Source organism: Cebus imitator, unplaced genomic scaffold (genome assembly GCF_001604975.1).
Source record: "Cebus imitator isolate Cc_AM_T3 unplaced genomic scaffold, Cebus_imitator-1.0 Scaffold429, whole genome shotgun sequence".
Taxonomy (NCBI): domain Eukaryota; kingdom Metazoa; phylum Chordata; class Mammalia; order Primates; family Cebidae; genus Cebus; species Cebus imitator.
In genome coordinates, this window is record NW_016107744.1 from 496,022 (window position 1) to 518,902 (window position 22,881).

A 22,881-nucleotide genomic window follows, 5' to 3' on the forward strand; every position below is an offset into this window, starting at 1 on the left:
TCTAACACTTTGGTAGGCCAGTGCAGGAGGATTATTTCAGTCTAACAGTTGGAGGTTACAGTGAGCTATGATCACACTTCTGAAGTCCACCATGGGCAGCAGAAACAAAAGAATAAAATAGAGTTACAACTACTAAGTATAACTAATTTTATGTTTCACATTTAATACAGAAGAATGAAGATATAGAGTTATTAGTATGACGCTGGCTCTCAGACAAAAGGCTCCTTTTAGAGGCAGGTTTGGGACGCCATCAAACCTGAGGCTGTGAATGAGAGGCCTGAATATAGAGGAGTAAAGTAAGGACAACTGTTAAACATGACTCTACAAGCACTTCTCAGCAGATGTTGGTCCTGTGCCAATTAGATTGAGGGGCTTTCTGGAACCATGTGGTATTTGTCACAAATGAGCATCAAGTCCCAATTAGGCCGGACAACCGGAAGAAAAAAACCATTCATTGTTTCTGAAATGTTCTGGCAATATTTTGGCAAACTAAGAGTTTTGAAGTGTATTGACAATAAACATTAGTCTTCATTAGGGATTATTTGCATTTTAAGAGGTTGGCAAATTACATTGCCTTTGCTCCTCCTTCTGCAACCACAGTGCTGGTTTTTCATTAGTCTTTTCATATGCTAATACTCCCTAAGGAACTAGCAGCCTTTCTCCATACGTATTAGAGCTTCTATCCACTATTTGACAATATTGACCATTTTCTCCCTGAAACTCTCCTCTCCTTGCTCCTGTACCTGTTTCCATCTCTTCCAAGCCCGCATTTCTGTGAATGCTTTCCTTGTCCAGTTGGCTACCCAGTCCTCATTTCCACCTCTGTAGTCCCCATTCTTTCCATCCCTCCTGACCTCTACTGCACCAGCCTCTCTGCCAGCCATGGCATCTAGATTTCCACCAGGCTGCATGAGGCTGGCCTCCCTCCCTTCACCGTTGGTGCAGGTCATCTTCCTTGAAGCACAGCAACCATCTTGTGACTCCTGCCGTGAAACATGCATTCAGGATGTCTGTTTACACTAAATGCAAACTCGTCATCCTGACATTCACAGCCTAACGCCACATATGGCCTAAGCCAACCCTCTCAACCAGTTCCCCAAAGCTCTCCTCAATCACCGTAAGTCATACACCAGACTCACTAAGCTATGTTCACTGAACAAAGCTTTTTTCTTATTTCCTTTGCTCCTACAATTCCATTCCCTCACTGTACTTCCTGAAATTCTGTCTTTCAGGGCCTATTTCAAATGCCATTTCTTGAAGTTTTTTATAATCTCTCTCGAACATATGAGATAGTTCCCTCCTGAGAGCCCTAAAACTCCTTATGTGTGTTTATGATACTTTTGCCTTATACACACAAGCATGTATATTCATACCTGCCCAGTGTATATATACATACATACATATGTGTACGTGAACACTAGTATATGCATACAAGTATATGACATAGCTAAGAGCTAATAAGATATTAAGAGGAAAGCTCCATTCTTTCATCATAAGGCCCATATTCCAAATCTAGCTCTTTCTCTTACTGGTTAATTCCAAGAGAAAAGAAGAGCTCAGAGGGCAGGAGGACAGAAGAGGATTTCGGTTTGTTGGGTAACAACTGTATCCCAGGTTCTGTTTCAGATATTACATGTGCATTAGCTCTTCTAATTCTTGTGCAAACCCTACCACTAAGAGTTATTATCTCAGCTTAAAAAATTAGAAAATTGAGACTCTGGGAGGTAATGGGCTTGCCAAGGTATCTCAGCCTCAGTTTTCTCCTCCAAAAGTGAAGAAAATAGTATCTACACTGTGAATCTTATAAAGTTGTTGCATGGATCAGTTGAGCTAGATATATATACATGCAAGAGCTTTGTTAAATAGAAAGTGATATGCTGTAATTTATTTGCTTTATCCCAACTGATTCTGGGCTTCTTTATGGCAGGAACATCTTATCATTCTTCTTCAAACCTCCAGCATCTAGTATAATGCCAGGCCCAGGTACTTACCCAATGACAGCTTTTTAATGAATCAATCTTTAAATCCCCACATACCTACCCTCATACTTTAAACATAGCAGACATTAATGAATATTTGTTGAGTTTAATTGGACTAGAAGAATGACTCAGCTAAAAAGTGGATGGCACTCCATTGACCAGGCAGCTCAAATACCATTACATTGAAAATATCTGTAAACAAAATATTTTTTAAGTTCTAATAATATCTCACCTTTTAAAACAATAATTAATTCAAGAAAATTTCAATGTTAGAAATATGTCAGAGTAGCTCATTTCCTCTCCAATAATTTCATGAGTCTCTTGTGTATGTTATGGTGACCAGCAGATATAATAACCTTCAGTAGATATCGATAGAAGACTTCATCTTTCATTAATTAATGATATGATTGCCAGTACTTTGAATTACATTTTTGCCATTCGGTGGATATTCTACAGATGCTGGAGGGAGAGGAAACTCTTAAGTATTCAGTTCACTTGCTTTTTTCCTTAGTAACTGTCACTCACATCTCCCTTGCTGTCAGAAATCTTCAATTTATATAGTACAGATTCCTTACCAAAAGCCTCATACTGTGAGTCAAAACACTTTCGAGGATTGCCTGAAATCAAGGAATCCGGTGTTACATAAAACAGTATAATCAAAATTACATAAATACATTTAATGTATTTGTTCAAATTTTAAACAGATATTCGTCTTTCAAATTTTATACTAAGATATTAATTGCTGTTCGGGTTTCTTTTAGACATTTCTATGACAATCCCATCCAGTTCGTTGGGAGATCTGCTTTTCAACATTTACCTGAACTAAGAACACTGTAAGTTTCTATGTCTCCTATGTACACCTTCCCCCTACAAGGTTGCTGTGAAAAATCAAACAAATATTGTAGGTTGAAGTGCTTTGAAAGTAGCAATAAATATTACCCCTGTGTAGAATCTTCTGCCAGCAATACTCATATGCTCCACCTTCTAGGACTCTGAATGGTGCCTCACAAATAACCGAATTTCCTGATTTAACTGGAACTGCAAACCTGGAGAGTTTGTAAGTACAAAGTAGACTCTTGACTTTGCCCAGAACATACACTGCCATTAGCGCTTGATCAGTCTTAGCATCAGTGAGTCAAAATATGTCACTGTGTGATGCCCGAATGAAATAATTATGTCTGGTTTGTGTTTTAACAGGACTTTAACTGGAGCACAAATCTACTCTCTTCCTCAAACCGTCTGCAATCAGTTACCTAATCTCCAAGTGCTGTACGTATCAGTAAGGCAATAATGTTGTGTAAACAGGCAACTTCCATTTAGGGGTGAAATGGTAGACGTGATTTCAATAATGATTTAAAAGAGGAGAAAGTTCTTTCCTTGCTGGTTTGCAGGAGGTCAGGCCTCCTTTGCCCTCTTCTGTGCAGGCTCTCTGACATGATCCTAGTGGCAATGGTAATATACCCTTTGTTTTCTAAGTCCCAAACAAGCTCCCACTAGACTTTCAGTTGGCACGTGTCTTTCCGAAAAGATATGAATAGGCCAAAATCACTTTATTTCCCCCTCTAAAGGCTTTGCAGAGCAGAACAAAATAACATAATGGATCAATCACCCAATATGGATGCCAAAATCAAAAATTGAGATATCAGACCCACACAATCCTTGATAAAGGTGAACAAACATTCTTTCAGTGTAGTTGTCAGTGCCATGTTCTAATGTTTCCTGTAATGGTTAAACAGCTTGCATATGTTATTTCTATTGACTTGGGACTTTTTCCTCTGCCTTTCCCATGTGTTATTTAAAAAAAGTAGTTTATATGAAATCAAGGAGACTTGTTTTGACCTTTCATTTTCAGCCTTCTCCCTCAACTCCCACTCAACCCTATTATCCTCTCAAGCATTGTTGGGACTTAATAAAAGGATTCTTAGTCTCTTGGCATGGCTCTGCAGTCACATAGAAGGCACCTGTGGCAGCTGAATGCCTATAATTCCACCATAAGCTTTACTTAGCAGCACTCAGAATGTTAAGTAGATGAATGGGAATGGCTGCCACCGTGATTCTGCCTTTTCCCATTCCCAGCCTGCATGTCACTTCAGACTCCAGTTGCTCAATGACATGTGGGTGCAGTGACACCACATGGTAACCTTGGACTCAGTGATTCACATCTGAAGGAGGGGAATATAAAGCAAATCTCCTCTTCACCCCACCCCACCCCATGAAGTGTAGCTACAGATAAGAAAACGGAATTCGAGAAGTTAATTTGTTAAAGTACAATGCAAGAAGGAAGCAGTGTTTGAATTCAAATACAATCAGTTTGAATAACTGGGAGAATGTGTGTGTATATCAGATGGCAGAAATTTGGGGGGCCATGTTAGAATTCTGACTACCACACACACAACAGGCATAATCATCCCCATTTCTCCAGAAAACTGGCTCAGTTATATGATTAGGATTTTACATACTGGAGCTAGTAAGCAAGGAGGCAGTGTTTAAACTGCATCTGTCTCTGCTATGTCACACAGTGAGTGGTAAGCACTCAGGTCTAGAACTGCATGAATCGAGGCTGACTGGCAAAATGACATTAAGAACAAAGGCTCTGTAGCCAACTTTTCTAGTTGAAACCCAGGCTCCCTATATGCCAGCACGGGATCTTGAGCACGTTATTATTCCTCCCGGAGCTCAGTTTCCCAGTCAATAAAAGGGAGATTGGCCACTTCCTTCAGAGGATCCTCATGAGGACTGATTAAATGACTACATGTCAAACCATTACAACAGCACCTGGGACACTGTAACTCTCAGTCAGTGTTAGCTTTTATTATCTTTCTCACTTCCTTGGAACCATTATTCTTTCCTTAAGTTGGAACGTGAAAAGCCGGGAGGAATACACATAACATTCATAGTATATCTTGCCATTTTCAAAGCACTTTCACCTATAATATTCATTTGTTCTTTTCAATGATCCTGCAAAGCAGCATCTTCTCATTTTGGAGAACTGAGAAAGATAGCAATGCTTTGGCCAGTGTATCAACCAAGTAGAATTAGCTGAAGTTGAGACTAGAACCCGGGAGCCTCACCTCTAGTACAAGGTGCTTTATGTTCTCCTGGAGGTATAGGTCTGAGAGTTTTCCCCATTTGGCTGAACCATCCACTGAGTACTTGTTACATGAGGAAATTTCACTGTACAAGACTAGTTTTGCATCACGTGCATGGGAATTACTTAGCCCACCATACAGGCTATATGTAACTTTCCCCACTTACTAGCTGGTCATCTTAGGCAAGTCATTTCATATTATATGGGTAGAATTACAGTGTCTCCCTCATAAAGTCACCACAGGGATTAAACCAGATAATTCAAGTAAAGCTATAAACATGGTGCCATTATGTAAGAAGTGGTTGGCAATAGGCAAAAGATTCCTTGTTTAATAAATGGTACTGAGAGAACTGGCTAGCCATATGCAGAAAATTGAAACTGGATCGCTTCCTTACGCCTTACACAAAAATTAACTCAAGATGGATTAAGGCTTAAATGTAAAACCCAAAGCTATAAACGCTAGAAGAAAATCTAGTCAATACCATTCAGGACATAGGCATGAGCAAAGACTTTATGATGAAATCACCAAAAGCAATTGCAGAAAAGCAAAAATTGACAAATGGAATTTAATTAAACTGAAGAGCTTCTGCACAGCAGATTAAATTATCAGAGCAAATAGACGATTTACAGAATGGGAGAACATTTTTGCAATCTTTCCATCTGACAAGGGGCTAATATCCAGAATCTACAAGGAACTTAAACAAATTTACAAGAAAAAAACAAACAAACCCATTAAGAAATGGGCAAAGGATATGAACAGAGACTTCTCAAAAAGAGGACATACATGCAGCCAACAAACATACGAAAAATAGTTACATCACTGATCATTAAAGAAACGCAAATCAAAACCACAATGAGATACCATCTCACACCAGTCAGAATGACGATTATTAAAAAGTCAAAAAACAACCAATGCTGGCAAAGTTGCGGAGAAATAGGAATGCTTTTACACTGTTGGTGGGAATGTAAATCAGTTCAACCATTGTGGAAGACAATGTGACAATTCCTTAAATATTTAGAACCAGAAATACCATTTGACCCAGCAATCTCATAACTGGGTATATACCCAAAGGAATATAAATATTCTATTATAAAAATGTATGCACAGCTATGTTCATTGTAGCACTATTCACAATAGCAAAGACATGGAATCAACCCAAATGCCCATCAATGATAGACTGGATAAAGAAAATGTGGTACATATACACCATGGAATACAATGCAGCCATAAAAACGAATGAGATCATGTCCTTTGCAGGAAGATGGATGAAGCTGGAAGCCATTATTCACAGCAAATTAATACAAGAACAGAAAACCAAAAACCGCATGTTCTCACTTGTAATACACTTAAAGTGGGAACAATGAAAACACATGGACACAGGGAGGGGAACCACACTTACTGGGTCCTGCCAGGGGAGAGTGGGAGGGGGAAAGCATTAAGGAAAAAGAGCTAAAGAATTCTGAGCTTAATACCTAGGTGATAGGTTGATAGGTGGAGCAAACCACCGTGGCACAGCTTTACTTATGTAACAAACCTGTACGTCCTGCACACATACCCCAGAACTTAAAATAAAATAAAAAAATTGTTTTTAAAAGTGCTTGGTCAATGTTAGCCATGAAAATAGTTAAGTTGAAGGTTTTATGTTCCCTCTATTAAGAGGTAGATAATGAAGGATTACCCCCTTTGCAGCCTGCAGAGATGAATAAACCAATTATCAGCTTTGATAATATGTGTGCCCATTTTACTACATTCACTACTTTTCAAAAATACATACCACAGTATTAATCAGGTATATTTGTGCATAGATGTGAGGTTTTAGAGGTATTGGGTGTGGGGGAAATTCTTTCAAACCTTTAAAAAGTTACAAATTTGGGTTTAAAACAGCTTTATTTGTACTACTTATGCGTAGTAAATAAACTTTATTCCTTTATAAATCCCATTTATTCAATAAATGTGGGATAAAGTGATCAATTATAAGAATAATTTAAAGTCCCTTAGAAAACAGTATGATTTTTTTCATTGCATAGTGGTAATCTGGTTTTAAGTATTAGAATCAGGTATGAAAATGTGTTAGCTGATTAGCTGATAACTTTTAAAACATAAAACAAAATTGCTTTTATATATCTATGTTACATTATCTACCAGCTTTCTTTGCTTTTAAGCTTTCTGCAAATTATGATGGCTTGCTTTAGATTAGTTATATTATACTATAAATATGTCCAGATGTTTTTGTTATTTTGTAATTTGTTGAATTTTGGCTGAAGACTGTCTTAGATTCTGTTCCCCTGCCTCCTTCTTGCAGTGATTGATTTCAAAGTTCCTGCTATGTTTTGAATTGTTAGGGTTTTTTTTAAAGAGTTGATCAGAAAAGAAACAACAATGATTTATCTTAGCTGTAGAGATGTAGCAGCTCTTAGAGACAGAGGCACAATTATTTAATTTGTACTCATTGCAGTAAGACAATAGCTAGAACATTGTAGAGCACTGCTAACAAAATATAAATGAATTCATTAATTATTTAAATCAATTAAAGAAGTATAACAGTTACATTTCAGTAAATATTGAAATCTGCTGGTTAATTCAATAATACCTCCTCCATGTCAGGGCTGTGAAAATGTTCAGAGTCTGCCTTTGGGAGATATAACATCTTGGAGGGTAAAGGAGAGCAAAGCATGTTTCTTTATGATTTATTTGTAACAGATTTTCCCTTTTTGTACCTTCTGTTTTTCAGAGATCTGTCATACAACCTATTAGAAGATTTACCCAGTTTTTCAGTTTGCCAAAAGCTTCAGAAAATGTAAGTCTAGAAGTCTCTAAGTCACCTAGCAAAAATCAAGAATCAAAACTCTCATTTCTCAGGGTCATTTGTTCATTTACCCTGTGGTTCACTGGGGAGACATGTGATCCTTTTCCTTCTTACACGCACAACGTGTGACTGTGCAGTGTGGTTAGAAAGTTGGGAAACATAGATAATATTATTTTTCATGAACTGTACCATAATATTAGTAAAGCATTTATTATATATCTGCTTTTTCTTTCCTTCTAACTTAGGGTACTAGTGAATTGGGTGTGTTTGGACTTTGAAATTTTTCTTATTTTACAAGTACAACCAAACTTACATATCCAATAAGTGGTGTTATTTTTTGATGTATTGGAACTTAGGTTTGTTGGTGTGTTTGTTTCACAATAGTCATCTTTAAGGAGGGCCATATTTGTCATATTTAAGGTGCTACGGATGCTACTTATGCATGAAACACTTTAGAATTCCTCTCTTAAAATTGCCTCCTCTACAAAACATCAGGCTTGTTGTTTTTTAGTCACACTTTAGTTTTGATCAAAACAATATTAACCATCTATCCCTTCACACTTAGTTTTTCTCTCAATGCCTTTCGGTGCTTAAGAGAGAAAAACAAAGCAAATCCATCTGCAAAAGGTAAAGAATTGACCCTCCTGAAGACCCTTGAATCCCAGAAAGGCTCAGAAGGCAGCACTAGAAGAAGAGTCCTCCAGTGTTTTGAATGATGATTGCATGTTTGGAATATAGTTATATGTCCTCCCAAGCGAACTAGCTCCTTTGAAAGGCACAATACTTGAGTGTGTAAATGGTAATGTTCTTCTTTAAACAAAAATCAGTCACTTGATATATATATTTCATGTGTTCCTTTGATTGAGGGCAGGTAGTCCCTCTATAAAAGTTATCTGAAGTCTGTAATCTTTGAAACCAGTAACTTTGAAATCAATCTTTGCCACCCTGTCATTTCAGTGACCTAAGACATAATGAAATCTACGAAATTAAAGTTGACACTTTCCAGCAGTTGCTTAGCCTCCGATCTCTGTGAGTATCACCTCCCAGCGCATTCCCCAGCACAGAGCATTTTCTTTCTCTTTGGGGCCTTCCCCTGATATTTTTTTTTTCATTGTGTACTATTCTGGTTGGACTTTTATGCATCTATTTGCTATGAAACAGCAAGTATTTTGCTTCTGGTAATTTCCAGGAATCAATCTAAAAGTAGCAAATTTGCGATTATGCCCTTTACCAGTCAGCAGGCAGAAGGTTATAATGAAGAGGAAGGAGACTAAGCTGTTGACTAGCCTACTGTGTTTTCTATCCACAACTGGAATCGACAGGAAATATTTTACATGCAAAGATGGGATGATCACATTGTTCTATCTGCCTGCTTTTTTCCTGGTTAAGCAAAGGTTTTCACTGTGTGTCTCAAAGTGCTTGATAATCACCTAGAGGGGAGTGAAAAATACACACTCCAGACCTTTATCTGCCTCATGAGTTAGAATCTCTGGAGTGGGGACTGGGAATCTGCATTTTAACAAGTGCACTAAGGTTTGAACATGGCTGTTCCAGGAAACACTTCTCTTGCTCAGGCAACTAAAATTTGTAAATACTTGTGTTTAATTCCATTTTATGATTGAAATGTTATGTATCAAATTTTTTAAAAACTTACCAGCGGATTATTTTATGAAACAACAGTTAAAACTTTTCTATACTGAAACTGAATTTCAACATGATTTTGATGAATGGTGATGATAGGTAATGTTAAACTATGGTATGTTTGTTAAAAACCTTTCTTTTGCTGACTTCTAAAGTTGTTTTTTGTACTTAAGAGATTATACCTTTGTTAAAATAATACTATTCCTCAAAAAACTTTAACTTTACTTTTAAGAGTCACTTTCTCCCAAAAGTTTACCTTAATAACATCTTGTTCTGAATTTCATTGTATTGCCCTTCCCTTACTTTTGATTGAAATCTACTTGTGTTGTGCTTTTACTTAAAAAAAAAATAATGAGTGTAAGAGGAAAATACTTTTATTACCTGTCTTATTCACCTGATTTGATTTCTGGCGACTCCAAAAGTCAGTTCTATATTAAAAGGCTGATATCTAAAGATACCAAAAGAATGTGACACAGGCTTTGAAGAATAAATGTCTGAATCCCGTTGAATTCCTTCTTCCCCTGTGACCTCACATTCAGTCAGTCACTCACCAAACTGTGCCAACTCCAATTCATCCTCTCCACTCCTCTACTGCAGGCCCATTAATGACACGTTTGGATCATCAGCATCCTCCCAATCAGTCCTTCTGGCATCTGTCTACCCATTCATCTTAATCTTTCTTAAATAAAAATCGAATCCTGTTATTTTCCTGCTTCAAAAACTTTCTAATTATTCCCCTGTTGTCTTCAAGATCAAGACCAAACTTCCCTGCACCACTCTTCAAAATCTGATTCCAATCTCCTGATAGTGTCATCTCTCCCTCCACATTCCCAGGTCCCTGACACACGAGCCCCCTCTTTCTCCTATTCCCATTGCCTGTAGGCTTCCTCCCCACCCATGACTTGTCCTCCTGCCCATTTCACAAGAAGAAGATCTTCTATCTTTGAGCCCACTTCACTCTGATGCACTTTGCACATTCTCTACTATGGAACTTAATGCTCAGCACTGTCATCAGGTAGACTATGCCATACCTGAAAACAATAAGAACTTTTCCAGGTTCCCATAAATTCAAATTTCAGTTAAATTTCCAGTCCAGGGTTTAGTGCAGCGGCTTTTTCATTATTTACTTAAGAATTTAAACATGTTCTGAGCACTAAATCAGAGACTGTGAAGTCAGTGTGCCTGGGTTTGAATCGCAGCTCCTGAGATTACTCTGTAATTTATTACTCAAGTGGCTCACCACACAGTATCTACATTTCCTCATGAGTAAAACGAAGATAATAATACCTACCTCTTAGAGTTGTGGTGAGGGTTATGAGATTAAAGCCTGTATTTTAAAAAAAAAAAAAACCCTCATAACTGTACCTGGCACATTGTAACTATGCAACCTTATTATTATTATGAAAATAAGTAAACAGCCTTTGAGTGTTCTAGCAAGAAAAAGAAATCATTTAAGATGGTTGAAATGCAGAAATACCATTTGATCCAGCAATCCCATTACTGAACATATGCTCCCCAAAATATAAATCATTCTGCCAGGTGCGATGGCTCACACCTATAATCCCAGCACTTTCGGAAGCCGAAGCAGGTGGATCACCTGAGGTCAGGAGTTTGAGACCAGTGTGGCCAACATGGTATAATCCTGTCTCTCTCTGCTAAAAATACAAAAAAAATTAGCTGGGCCTGGTGGTGGGCACCAGTAATCCCAGCTACTTAGAAGGCAGAGGCAGGAGAATCACTTGAACCTGGAAGGCAATGGCTGCAGTGAGCCGAGATCGTGCCACTGCCCTCCAGCCTAGGCGACAGAGCAAGACTCCATCTCAAATATATATATATATATATATATATATATATATATATATATACCTGTGTGTGTGTGTGCATGCACATATATGTATCATTCTGTTATAAAGATACATGCACATGTATGGTCATTGCACCACTATTCACAATAGCAAAAACATGGAATCAACGCAAATGCCCATCAATAATAGACTGGATAAAGAAAATGTGGCACATATACACCATAGAATACTATGCAGCCATAAAAAGGAATGAGATCATGTTCTTTACAGGGACAAGAGTAGAGCTGGAAGCCGCTATTCTCAGCAAACTAACACAGGAACAGAAAACCAAACACTGTATGTCCTCACTTGTAAGTAGGAGCTGAACAGTAAGAACACATGGACACAAGGAGTGGGACAACACATACCAGTGCATATCAGGATGGCAGGGGGAGGGAGAGCATAAGGATAAATAGCTAATGCCTGCAGGTCTTAATACCTAGGTGATGGGTTGATAGGTGCAGCAAATCTACCATGGCACATGTTTATGTATGTAACAAACCAGCATGTCCTGTACATGTATCCTGGAACTTAAAGTTTTAAAAAAGATGGGTCAAACAAAAAGACACTTACATAGGTGTTGGCAGGAAACAAGCAAAGGATGGGTGTGCAGAAACCAGTAACATCAGGGGCTAGAGTCATAGGGAGGAAATGATGTTTCCAGGACACAGAAAGAGCTTAAGCATGGAGAAGTGTTGCAGCAGTTGAGCTGCCTTGAGAGATATGGTTCCAAAACAGGGAAGAGAAGACCCTGAGTGCCCTGACCTCCCTTTCCTCCTGCGGCTTCTCCTGAGAATACAACTGAGGCCATTAGGGAGCTTTAGGGATGCAGCCTGCAGGATCAGCCCCAGGCACAGAGCAGGGCAGGAAAGCAGAAAATGACTCCTCTGGGGCTGCTGGGAGGATTCCAGCACACAGGCTCATGCATTGAAAAGGAATTACAGGCCTTTGAACATATAAATTATCACATATTTACTTAAACCCCAGTCAAATCACTCTAAGCACCATGGCAGGACTTGGCCTACATTCCAGATATTCTGCTCTGTGAAGCTCTCCCAGGGCACCATGATCTACTTAAAGCTGCCAAAAAGACTCTGACAGATGGTATTACTTGCTCACCTCAGTGACACGTTTTTCTTGAGCAGCTCAACAGAAGACAGTCTTCTCACTCAATTACCCAAAGCCCAGCCGCCATTTGTAGCTTTTCTACCTTCCATACGTTTCCTCCCCTTGTTAACTGCAATTTTCTTCTGTTCTGGAATCAAAGAAAAGACTTCCAGTTTTCTCCGGGAAAGAAGGACAGGTCCCTAAGGAATCTTTAAAATGAGAATGTAAATATTCTCTGAATATCATGTATTAAGGTAACCCTGGAGCCCAATATCATAAACACTTCAGAAAAGTTGACTTTGTTTACTTTCAGTTCTCTCAACGCAAATGCCTACGTGTTAGTTACCCTTGTTAGTCATTTAAAAAAAAAATCTTGCTCTCCCCTTCTCTCCCTCTCCTCTCCCCAACCCTCTCCCTCCTCCCTCTCTCTCTCTCTCTCTCTCTCCCCCTCTCCCTCCTCCCCCTCCCCCTCTCTTCCTCTCCCCCTCTCCCCCCTCTCTCCCTTCCCCTCTCCCTTCTCTCCCTCCTTTTCTCCCTACCTCCTTCCCTCTCCCTCTCTTCTCTCCCCTTCTCTCCCCCTCCCTCTCTTCCTCTCTCTTCTCTCCCCCTCTCCCTCTCTTCCTCTCTCCCTTTCTTTCCCTCTCTCCCTCTCTCCCCTTTTCTCAAGAGGCCCTCCCTCGCTCCCCTCCCCCATCTCCCTCCCTTCTTCCCCATCTCTCCCCCTTCTTCCCCATCTCTCCCCTTCCCTTTCTCTCTCTCCCTGTCCCTTTTCCCCCACCCCTCTCCACCTCTCCCACTGTCTCCCTGCCTTCTTTTCTCTTCCCCTCCCTCCTTTTCTCTCCCCCTCCATCCTTCCTTCCCCCCAAAAAAAAAAAAAAAATCTTAAATTCATACTTCCTTTTTAAAAATGTAGCTCTTATTCCTGATAAATTATCTACAGAAGTTTTTGCAAAAGGTTTTATTCCTACTTAATTGTCATTACGTGTACATGGGAAGTGAATTTTATTTCTCCATAAACCGTAGTTTTCTTTACTATCAAATAATTTTATTTCTAACATATGTTGGCCACTATTTTATTCATATTCTGGTTAATAATTTACTTGTCAGATCCTTCCTGGAAATGTTCTTGAAAGCATCTTTGTATTTCTCTCAAGGCCTAACATACATGAGTGATGTGCCCAAGTTTTTTTGAGTTTCATTATATATCCAAGGACATTTTATAATTTAAAACTTACTTGCTTGTCAGAAAAAGAGACTCAAAAATTTCTGCCCCTTCCCACACTGCTACAAGCACTCATTTTAGAAAGGCCCTAATAAAATTTTACAACCATGTTAAAGTTAACCTTTTAGCAAGAGTAAAAACCAATATATCCACTTAAATGATGTTTCTTTGGTTTTAACAAGCTTGATTTAAAGTTCTCTCATTAGTCATTTCATATCACTAATATCTTAATCTGAAGGGCAGTTTGGTAAGTTAATTGTTTCTGATGTGAATGGAAGTTAATTTTAGCAGAAAGCTGAATGCATATGATAAAACTTCACTTGCTCTTTATTCTATATAATTCTCTAATTTGCCTTTTTTTTTAATAGGAATTTGGCTTGGAACAAAATTTCTATTATTCACTCCAATGCATTTTCCACTTTGCCATCTCTAATAAAGCTGTGAGTATTCCATAACTTGTTTATGGTACATCTCTTAATAATTGGGGGCCATCTAGTCAATTTTAAAAGTTGGTTTTGTTGAAAAGCTGGAAATGCACAGATTACCTACCCTCTGTGTTCTCCATGCCTAGAGTTTGACAGAGCCAGGGAAGAGTTCTCCTGCTCCTCCAGTGCCACGTGCGCCCTTAAGTGAATAATTGAAGATCTGGGTGACACCTGGTTCTCGTTATTCAGCTGAAGTTTTTTATTTTTGCTGAGTAATCAGGTGGAATGGAATAAGATGTTAATTCAGGTCTGAAGGGCTTCCGTTTTATCTTATGCCATTTCGACTGATAAAAAATCTTCCTGTCCCATTTTCCCCCTCCACTTCCCATCTCTTGCCTTTCTCTCCCCATCTCTTACCTAATAAAGAAAGAAAAAATTGGTTAGACAGAAATTAGAAGGGTAGTAAAAACACTCCCAAATTTTTTACCTGACTGCTAATCTAGTCAGCATCATGTTTCTAATTAATATATCACCTTCCCCTTGATTTTAGATGTCCCCACCTGACAAAATGAAGCTGACTATAGAACAATTTGAGTGCAATTAAAACCTTTTCTCCCTTGCAATCCTGATTGTGAATAGAAAAGTTATCAAGAGCTAAACCAAAATGATTACTTTTACCATTAAGAGTGAGGACCCTGCTTAGAAGTTTCTATTGAGTAATTTAATGATCTTTAGGTTGTTTTTTTAACATAAATGTTTTATGCTAACATAGACTAAAAGCCAATTGTTGTTTGATGTTTTGCAGGGACCTATCGTCCAACCTCCTGTCGTCTTTTCCTGTAACTGGGTTACATGGTTTAACTCACTTAAAATTAACAGGAAATCATGCCTTACAGAGCTTGATATCATCTGAAAACTTTCCAGAACTCAAGTGAGTTTGTCATTAAAACTAATAAGATACATTTGTGGTCATGTGAAACAATAGAAATAATATAGTGGTTTCCTAAATTTATGAGGTCGTGAGACACTTTTGAATTGCATTTCATGCCCTGAAGTCTCCTAACCCTGAAGCATTGTTCGGGCAAGCCCTGAAATGGGAAAATTGTGTCCTCCTGACCATATTTTCTTTCCTTCTCAAAGATGCTTCCCAGAATCACAGTATTCATAGGAAGAGTTTGAAAACCATTGATCCATGGAATGCATAAAAACTAGGACATGTAATTAAATAACATTATAACATTATTCTATTCTTGTTTACAATTTTTAATTTAGCTTGTGTGTATCTAATATTATATACTAAATTAATATTTTTTGAGGGAGTAATGCTGCTTAAAACCTGTTATGCTTATTATTGACAAAGAGGTATCTTGAAAAATTATGCATTTTTTAACCCACAAAGTTTCTACATACTTTTAAAATCATGAAAGTAATAAAACTCCAAAAGAAAATTAGGAAAGCATAAGACAGAACAAAAATCTTTTTTGAAATGTTTAATATTTTATTTTTTATGATTACATAGTTGGTGTATATATTTATGGGGTACATGAGATGGTTTGATACAGGCATGCAATGTGTAATAAGCACAATATGGAAAATGGGGTATCCATCTCCTCAAGCATTTATCCTTTGAATTACAAACAATCTGATTATGCTGTTTATTTCAAAATGCCCAAATAAATTATTATTGACTACAGTCACCCTATTGTGCTACTGAATAGTCGGTGTTACTTATTCTTCCTATTTTTTTGTACCCATTAACCATCCCTACCTCCCTGCAAGTCTACCCTTCCCAGCCTCTGTTAAGCATCCAAGAACAAAAATCTTTAAAATCCCCCCCTAAACAACATTTTTAAGTTCCTTCCGTTCCGGTGCATTTTTAATTGTTAGACTCAAAATGTGCATAGAAATATGTCATATTTTAGTCACTGATTCTGCCATAAGCACTTTTTTATGTTGCTACAATTTTCCTAGCAGTCATTTTATAACCTTTTTATTTTGGAAATTTTCCATCATTTGAGCAATGGATGTTGCATTACTCAACTTCAGGAATTATCAACATTTCATAGTGGTCATTTTTAATAACTTCATTTTTTAATAAATAGCACTGTAATGAACATTTTTATGCCCATAGCTTATATTTTGGATTATTTATTTAGGCCAAAATCAAAAGGTAGAATCATTGGGTGAAAGAAGATGAACACTATATTTAATTACCCATTTCTTTAAGTGTTTTTTGTTTGGGTTTTGTTCATTTAAAGGGTAATAGAAATGCCTTATGCTTACCAGTGCTGTGCATTTGAAGTGTGTGAGAATGCCTACAAGATTTCTAATCAATGGAATAAAGGTGACAACAGAAGTATGGATGACCTTCATAAGAAAGATGCTGGAATGTTTCAGGTTCAAGGTAGGACTTGCTATGCCATGGTGATGAAATTATGACTTAAAAAAGTCATAGAACAGGCCAGCCATGGTGGCTTACACTTGTAATCCCAACACTTTGGGAGGCCGAGGCAGGTGGATCACTTGAGATCAGGAGTTCGAGACTAGCCTGGCCAACATGGTAAAACCCTATATCTACTAAAAATACAAAAAATTAGCTGGGCGTGGTGGCACATGACAGTAATCCCAGGTACTTAGGAGGCTGAGGCATGAGAATCGCTTCAAACCAGGAGGCAGTTTGATTCCAAATCAAACCGAGCTGAGATCGCACCACTGCACTCCAGCCTGGGCAAAAGCGCAAGACTATCTCAAAAAAAAAGAAAAAAAATCATCGAACAAATTATCTGAACTTCAGACAAGTCCCTGTGTAATTACCTCAGCAAATTGTGAATAAATTCCACTTTTTAAAAACTCCTTGAGAAGGAGAAACTCACTCAGGATTCATTCTAAAATTTCATCTATTCTGTAGGTGAATTATTTATATTTATATTCATAATTACATTCCCCCTTAGCATATACTGTCCTCAGGGGTGATTACAGTCATGGTGGTTCCATCAACTTTTTAAAGGGTCCTATTTCTGAAGACGCCTTTTTTATACATTTAAAAGTTTTCAGAAAACTTTTCTCCAGAAGACAAAATCCATTTTTATTCTCATGGCCTGGAAGGATTGGAAGATAGAAACATTTTAGATTCCTTCCTATTTCAGCAGGAGGGCTTAAGAATACAACTTTTTGTCCAACTAATTCTAAATCATTCCCCCACCTACCCCACCCAGGGGTATCTGTCCGGAAGGTGAAATGAGATAATGTCTGTAAAGCTTAGCTTTTCTTGAAGTAAGACGTTACCTAAACAGGCAACAATGCCTCTCAAACCACACCTGTGGTAATGAGGAGGTGCTTCGGGCACCACCTCCTCCCTTCCCTGCCAACCCTGCAAGTCTGCACAAAGTCTAAACAGACTAAACAGGGATGGCTTCTCATCCTTTGGGCCTTAATGGTCTGTTGATTCCAAAGCAAGTATGATTCAGTCTGTTTGCAGATAACCTTACCAATTTTTCCTGCCTGTGTATCTGTTTAAGGAACTGACATCTTCGTCCTTGCCATTTTTGTTTTAGGCCACAGCATGTGTCTTCTTCTTGTTCTTGCTTCAGTTTTTGCTCTTTCTGCCTCACCCACTCTAATTTCTACTACCTTTGTTCACTCAAAAAATAAAAACACAAGCAAAAATTTATTAGAGAGCCTACTTTGTGCCAGGCACTGTTCTAGGCCTTAAAAGTACACAATGAACAACAGAAAGATGGTCATTCATGTAGTTTAGTTTCAAGGGCAGTGATTCTCAACCCTGGGCCACATATTAGAATCTCATAGCAACTTTTAAAAAACATTGATCCCCAAATCCCACATGAGACCAGTTAAATCTGTATCGTTGGGGAAGTATGTTAGATCACAAAACTCCTCTTTCATGGATAGCTAAACCAAGCACCAAGTAGTTACTTGATTTGTCCTTTGTTATGCAGAATTCCCCAGGGAAGACTGGAATTTGCTGTACCTGATTCTCCCTCTGGTGTTCAGAGAACACAGCCTAGAACATTTGCACTATAGCTATTACAGTCTTAGAAATTTAGATAAAACAGTTCCTGCTCTGAATGAAGAGGCCCATAGCCTCCTCTAATTTAGCTCTGCAGTGTGGGAACATCATTAGCTGCAGGGAACAAGAGTAGAATATGAGAGTTTAGATGTTACACACAGAGTCTGGGGTCACCCTCCCTCACCCCTAGTTGTACTAGAATAGTATGTCATATACTATTGAGCATCCAAAGGCAACTTTATAACAGACTTGCAGGAAAGCTCATGCAAGTTCATGTTTGTGACAGTTCATGTCTCCAGAACAACCCAGAACTGCCCTCTCTGGGATTTGGTCCCTTCAAAAGAGAGGCAGAACTAATCATGCCAGAACTTCTTGTGCCTGCAGATGAACGTGACTTTGAAGATTTCCTACTTGACTTTGAGGAAGACCTAAAAGCCCTTCATTCAGTGCAATGTTCACCTTCCCCAGGTGAGAAAGGCATCAAAACTTCCTCAACAGCAGTATCCACCACTGATTCTGAGTCCATCAAAAACAATGCAGCTATACTTTAAAAGCTGAATCTGTGCCTGCTTTGCAGCTCATCAGTAACCCTCCACATAGTGGCCTGTCAAATACAAATACTCATTCCCTGGAGTTGTTTTTCACTTGCAAATAGGATTGAGCTGGGAGGACTTTTGATTTCACTTAAAGTATCAAGTATGTTGTCATATTACAGGCATATGTAATTTTTTAAATATTAGCAATTTAGCCTAAAATAGTATGCTATAATCTTGCTTTGTGTAATCACTGACTTCTGAAAATGGCTTAGGTTTTTCTTATAAATTACTGTTTGGTAAAAGCAAGTAATAGTTTGTACAGATAAGAGGGAAGGGAAGGAGAGGGGAGGGAACGAGAGGGGAGGGGAGGGAAGGTGAAGGGGAGGGGAGGGGAGGGAAGGTGAAGGGAAGGGGAAGGGGAAGGGAAGGGAAGGTAAAGGGGAAGGGGAAGGGGAAGGGGAAGGGAAGGGAGAAGGGGAAGGGAAGGGAGAAGGGAAGTGAAAGGGAAGAGAAGGGAAGAAAAAAGGGAATGGAATAAAAAAGGGAAGCAAAAGGGAAGGGGAAGGGGAGGAAAGAGAAGCTGAATTCACTTAATAGTTTGTCCCATTCCAAAAAAAACAGGGTGAGCCAGTTGAAAAAAGATAGAAAGAGTTGATATTTTATTTTTAATGAATAGCTTGTTTCTTGCTCCCTAACCTCAAATTTAAATCTAAAACTAAGATGAGATTTTCATGAAATTCATGCTCATAATATTATGGAGTATTTCCCTAGGATTATCCTTGTCTACCTATGGAAACTTATGGAAATATTCTGAAAAATTATACAATGAAAAGTCCAGGAGATCTGGCTTTTTACCTGGCTCCAACACAGCTGTATCTTAGGGACTTTAATCAAGTGATTGAAATTCCCCATTGTCATTTCTTCATCAATACACTGGATCATGAGCACCTGCTGTACTCACCCAGCCAGTGCTGCAGATGATCCAGGGTGACAGCGGCTTGAGAAAGTGGAACAGGCACATGGGCACTGCGTGTTATTATTAGGCTGTTTTTGACCACTATCTCTTGGCATCCTCAATACAGAGACAAAAGGGTAATTCAGCAAAAGTTTTAAACTCTAATTTGATAATCTTTTCCTTCCTTGGACTTCTAGGCCCCTTCAAACCCTGTGAACACCTGCTTGATGGCTGGCTGATCAGAATTGGAGTGTGGACCATAGCAGTTCTGGCACTTACTTGTAATGCCTTGGTGACTTCAACAGTTTTCAGATCCCCTCTGTACATTTCCTCCATTAAACTGTTAATTGGGGTCATCGCAGTGGTGAACATGCTCATGGGAGTCTCCAGTGCTGTGCTGGCTGGCGTGGATGCATTCACTTTTGGCAGCTTTGCACGACATGGTGCCTGGTGGGAGAATGGGGTGGGTTGCCAAATCATTGGATTTTTGTCCATTTTTGCTTCGGAATCATCTGTTTTCCTGCTTACTCTGGCAGCCCTGGAGCGTGGGTTCTCTGTGAAATGTTCTGCAAAATTTGAAACAAAAGCTCCCTTTTCTAGCCTGAAGGTAATCATTTTTCTCTGCACCCTTCTGGCCTTGACCATGGCCACAGTTCCCCTGCTGGGTGGCAGTGAGTATGGCGCCTCCCCCATCTGCCTACCCTTGCCCTTTGGGGAGCCCAGCACCACAGGCTACATGGTCGCTCTCATCTTGCTCAATTCCCTTTGCTTCCTCATGATGACCATTGCCTATACCAAGCTCTACTGCAATCTGGACAAGAGAGACCTGGAGAATATTTGGGACTGCTCTATGGTGAAGCACATTGCCCTGTTGCTCTTCACCAACTGCATCCTCCATTGCCCCGTGGCTTTCTTGTCCTTCTCCTCTTTGCTAAACCTCACATTTATCAGTCCTGAAGTAATTAAGTTTATTCTTCTGGTGATAGTCCCACTTCCTGCATGTCTCAATCCCCTTCTCTACATCCTCTTCAATCCTCACTTTAAGGAGGATCTGGGGAGCCTGGGAAAGCAAACCTATTTCTGGACAAGATCAAAACACCCAAGCCTGATGTCAGTTAACTCTGATGATGTTGAAAAACAATCCTGTGACTCAACCCAAGCCTTGGTAACCTTCACCAGCTCTGGCATTGCTTACGACCTGCCTCCCGGTTCCGTGCCATCACCAGCTTATCCAGTGACTGAGCGCTGCCACCTTTCCTCTGTAGCATTTGTCCCATGTCTCTAATTAACATGTGAAAGAAAATGTTTTCAAAGGTTGAGAACCTGAAAATGTGAGATTGAGTATGTCAGAACAGTAACTAAGAAGAGCAGAGGTGAAACTCGGTTTGAAAACCAAAAAAAGAATCTCCCCGTGAGAAAAGGCTGAAAACCTATTGATACTTGAGAGTGAATATAAGTCTAAATGCTGCTTGTGTAATTGGTTCAGCTAAGGGATAGACCGAGCACACTATTTAGGTGAGCCCAGATCAAAAAAGCAGATTGAAATTTTCTTTAGAGAAGATTCTCCATGATTTTAATTGCATTCTCTTTAAACTCACCCGTGTAATCATTTGAGGGGAGGGAGAACCCACTTGCTTTCCATACAGGTTTATTTAAATTCACAAACTCCTTAAGATGTGGTTGGAGGAATTAGGAAAATAAGGATTTTCAATGAACTACATTACTAGGTAGAGGCTGTGACCCATAGGATTTCATTCTAATGACCACATGAAGATGTTTGAGTCCTCCTTTGCCTTTCCTCAGAAAGGATTCTTCCAAGACACCAATTTCTTGAATAGATAATGTCCATCCAAGTTAACTCATTCATATTGAGGTCATTTTTAGAGATACCAGGTTTTATATATCAGCACTAGATGGTTCCACCCTCATGGAATAAAACAAATATTTTGAAAGGAAAGTGTAATGAAATTCTTAAATTGTTACTAAGGCAATCAAACATGTACGGGTGACATATGTCTTATCTGATTTATTTTTAACCCCTTGGTGCCCAAAATTCAGAAGGGAATTCCACTGCCAGCAATGAACATACCTGGAAAAGATAGTAAGCAACCTGGGATTTTTTTTTTTTTTCTGAATGAGTAAACAATTTTTGCAAGAGGGTTTATCAGTTGATTCAAACCGATGTGCATCTTGATCAAATGTGGACATGACATAAATTAAGTCCACTGATAAAACTTCTCGCACATGTATCTCTAAAGATCTAGCAGACCCAATATCTGACACCACTTTGGACTCAAGAGACTCAGTAACATATTATTCTGTTTATTTACCTTGGTTTTAGCTGTGTTCTCTCTGGATAACCCACTTGATGTCAGGAACATTACTTCTCTGCTTATTTCATATTAAAACTGTGTTAGGTATTTTAAGAAGCAAGTTATTAAATAAGAAAAGTCAAAGTATTAACTCTTACCTTTTATTAATCTACATTAGCTTCAATACATCCAAACCAAATGGCTGTTAGGTAGATTTATTTTTATATAAGCATGTTTATTTTGATAAGATGTTTTAACTTGGATTTGAAAAAATACATTTATGAGATGTTTTATAAGATGTGTAAATATAGAACTGTATTTATTACTATAGTAAAGATTCAATAACATTAAGGACCATGATAATGGTAATAAACCATGTACAGTGGCATATTCTTCCATATATATTGCATTTCTCTGCCTATTTTCTTTAAATTCATTAACTGTATATGTGTAAATATATAGTACGTGTAAATAGATTCCGAATTTGCTTTTCTATTGGGTAAAAAGATAAATTTGTAATAAAATGTGTGACTATAAGACAAAATATTTTCAAGTCTGTTTATTGAGCCCACAGGCAGATATATGGTCTCCTAAATGTTTTTAATTTTTGGAGTATAAGTACCTTTGCAAGGTAATTATTAATATTTGCACTTTAAATATATTGGACTTGTCAAAAAATCAGTCTTTCACAAAACAAATCAAAATATCATTACCAAATCCTGAGTTGTTTACCTATGATTGATAAGCCATTTTGTCCTGATTTTGGTGAAACTTATTGTCCCCAGTAATGGTTTGGATTTTATAAGCTAGAACTTTTATTGGTCCCAAACTTGTTTTGCAATGTAAGAAAAAAAAAACTCACATTTATAAAGAAATATATAAATAGTTTGAAAACTCATGTCCATGTTAAAAAATAAGGTTGATGATTATGTCAAGGC

General features: G+C 38.4%; 1 protein-coding gene across 2 annotated transcripts in view; it reads left to right on the forward strand.

Moving 5' to 3' along the window:
* LGR5 (leucine rich repeat containing G protein-coupled receptor 5) overlaps nt 1-22,487 on the forward strand; it is a 144,086-nt gene extending 121,599 nt beyond the window's left edge. For both annotated transcript variants that reach the window (XM_017510073.2, XM_037731903.1), the window contains 10 exons: nt 2,741-2,812; nt 2,968-3,036; nt 3,177-3,248; nt 7,800-7,865; nt 8,832-8,903; nt 14,057-14,128; nt 14,919-15,044; nt 16,372-16,517; nt 18,525-18,608; nt 19,829-22,487. In XM_017510073.2, the coding sequence (XP_017365562.1) occupies nt 2,741-2,812; nt 2,968-3,036; nt 3,177-3,248; nt 7,800-7,865; nt 8,832-8,903; nt 14,057-14,128; nt 14,919-15,044; nt 16,372-16,517; nt 18,525-18,608; nt 19,829-20,916 (1,867 nt within the window). In that variant the 3' untranslated portion in view covers nt 20,917-22,487. The remainder of the gene's footprint in view (nt 1-2,740; nt 2,813-2,967; nt 3,037-3,176; nt 3,249-7,799; nt 7,866-8,831; nt 8,904-14,056; nt 14,129-14,918; nt 15,045-16,371; nt 16,518-18,524; nt 18,609-19,828) is intronic.
* The last annotated feature ends 394 nt before the right edge of the window (nt 22,488-22,881 follow it).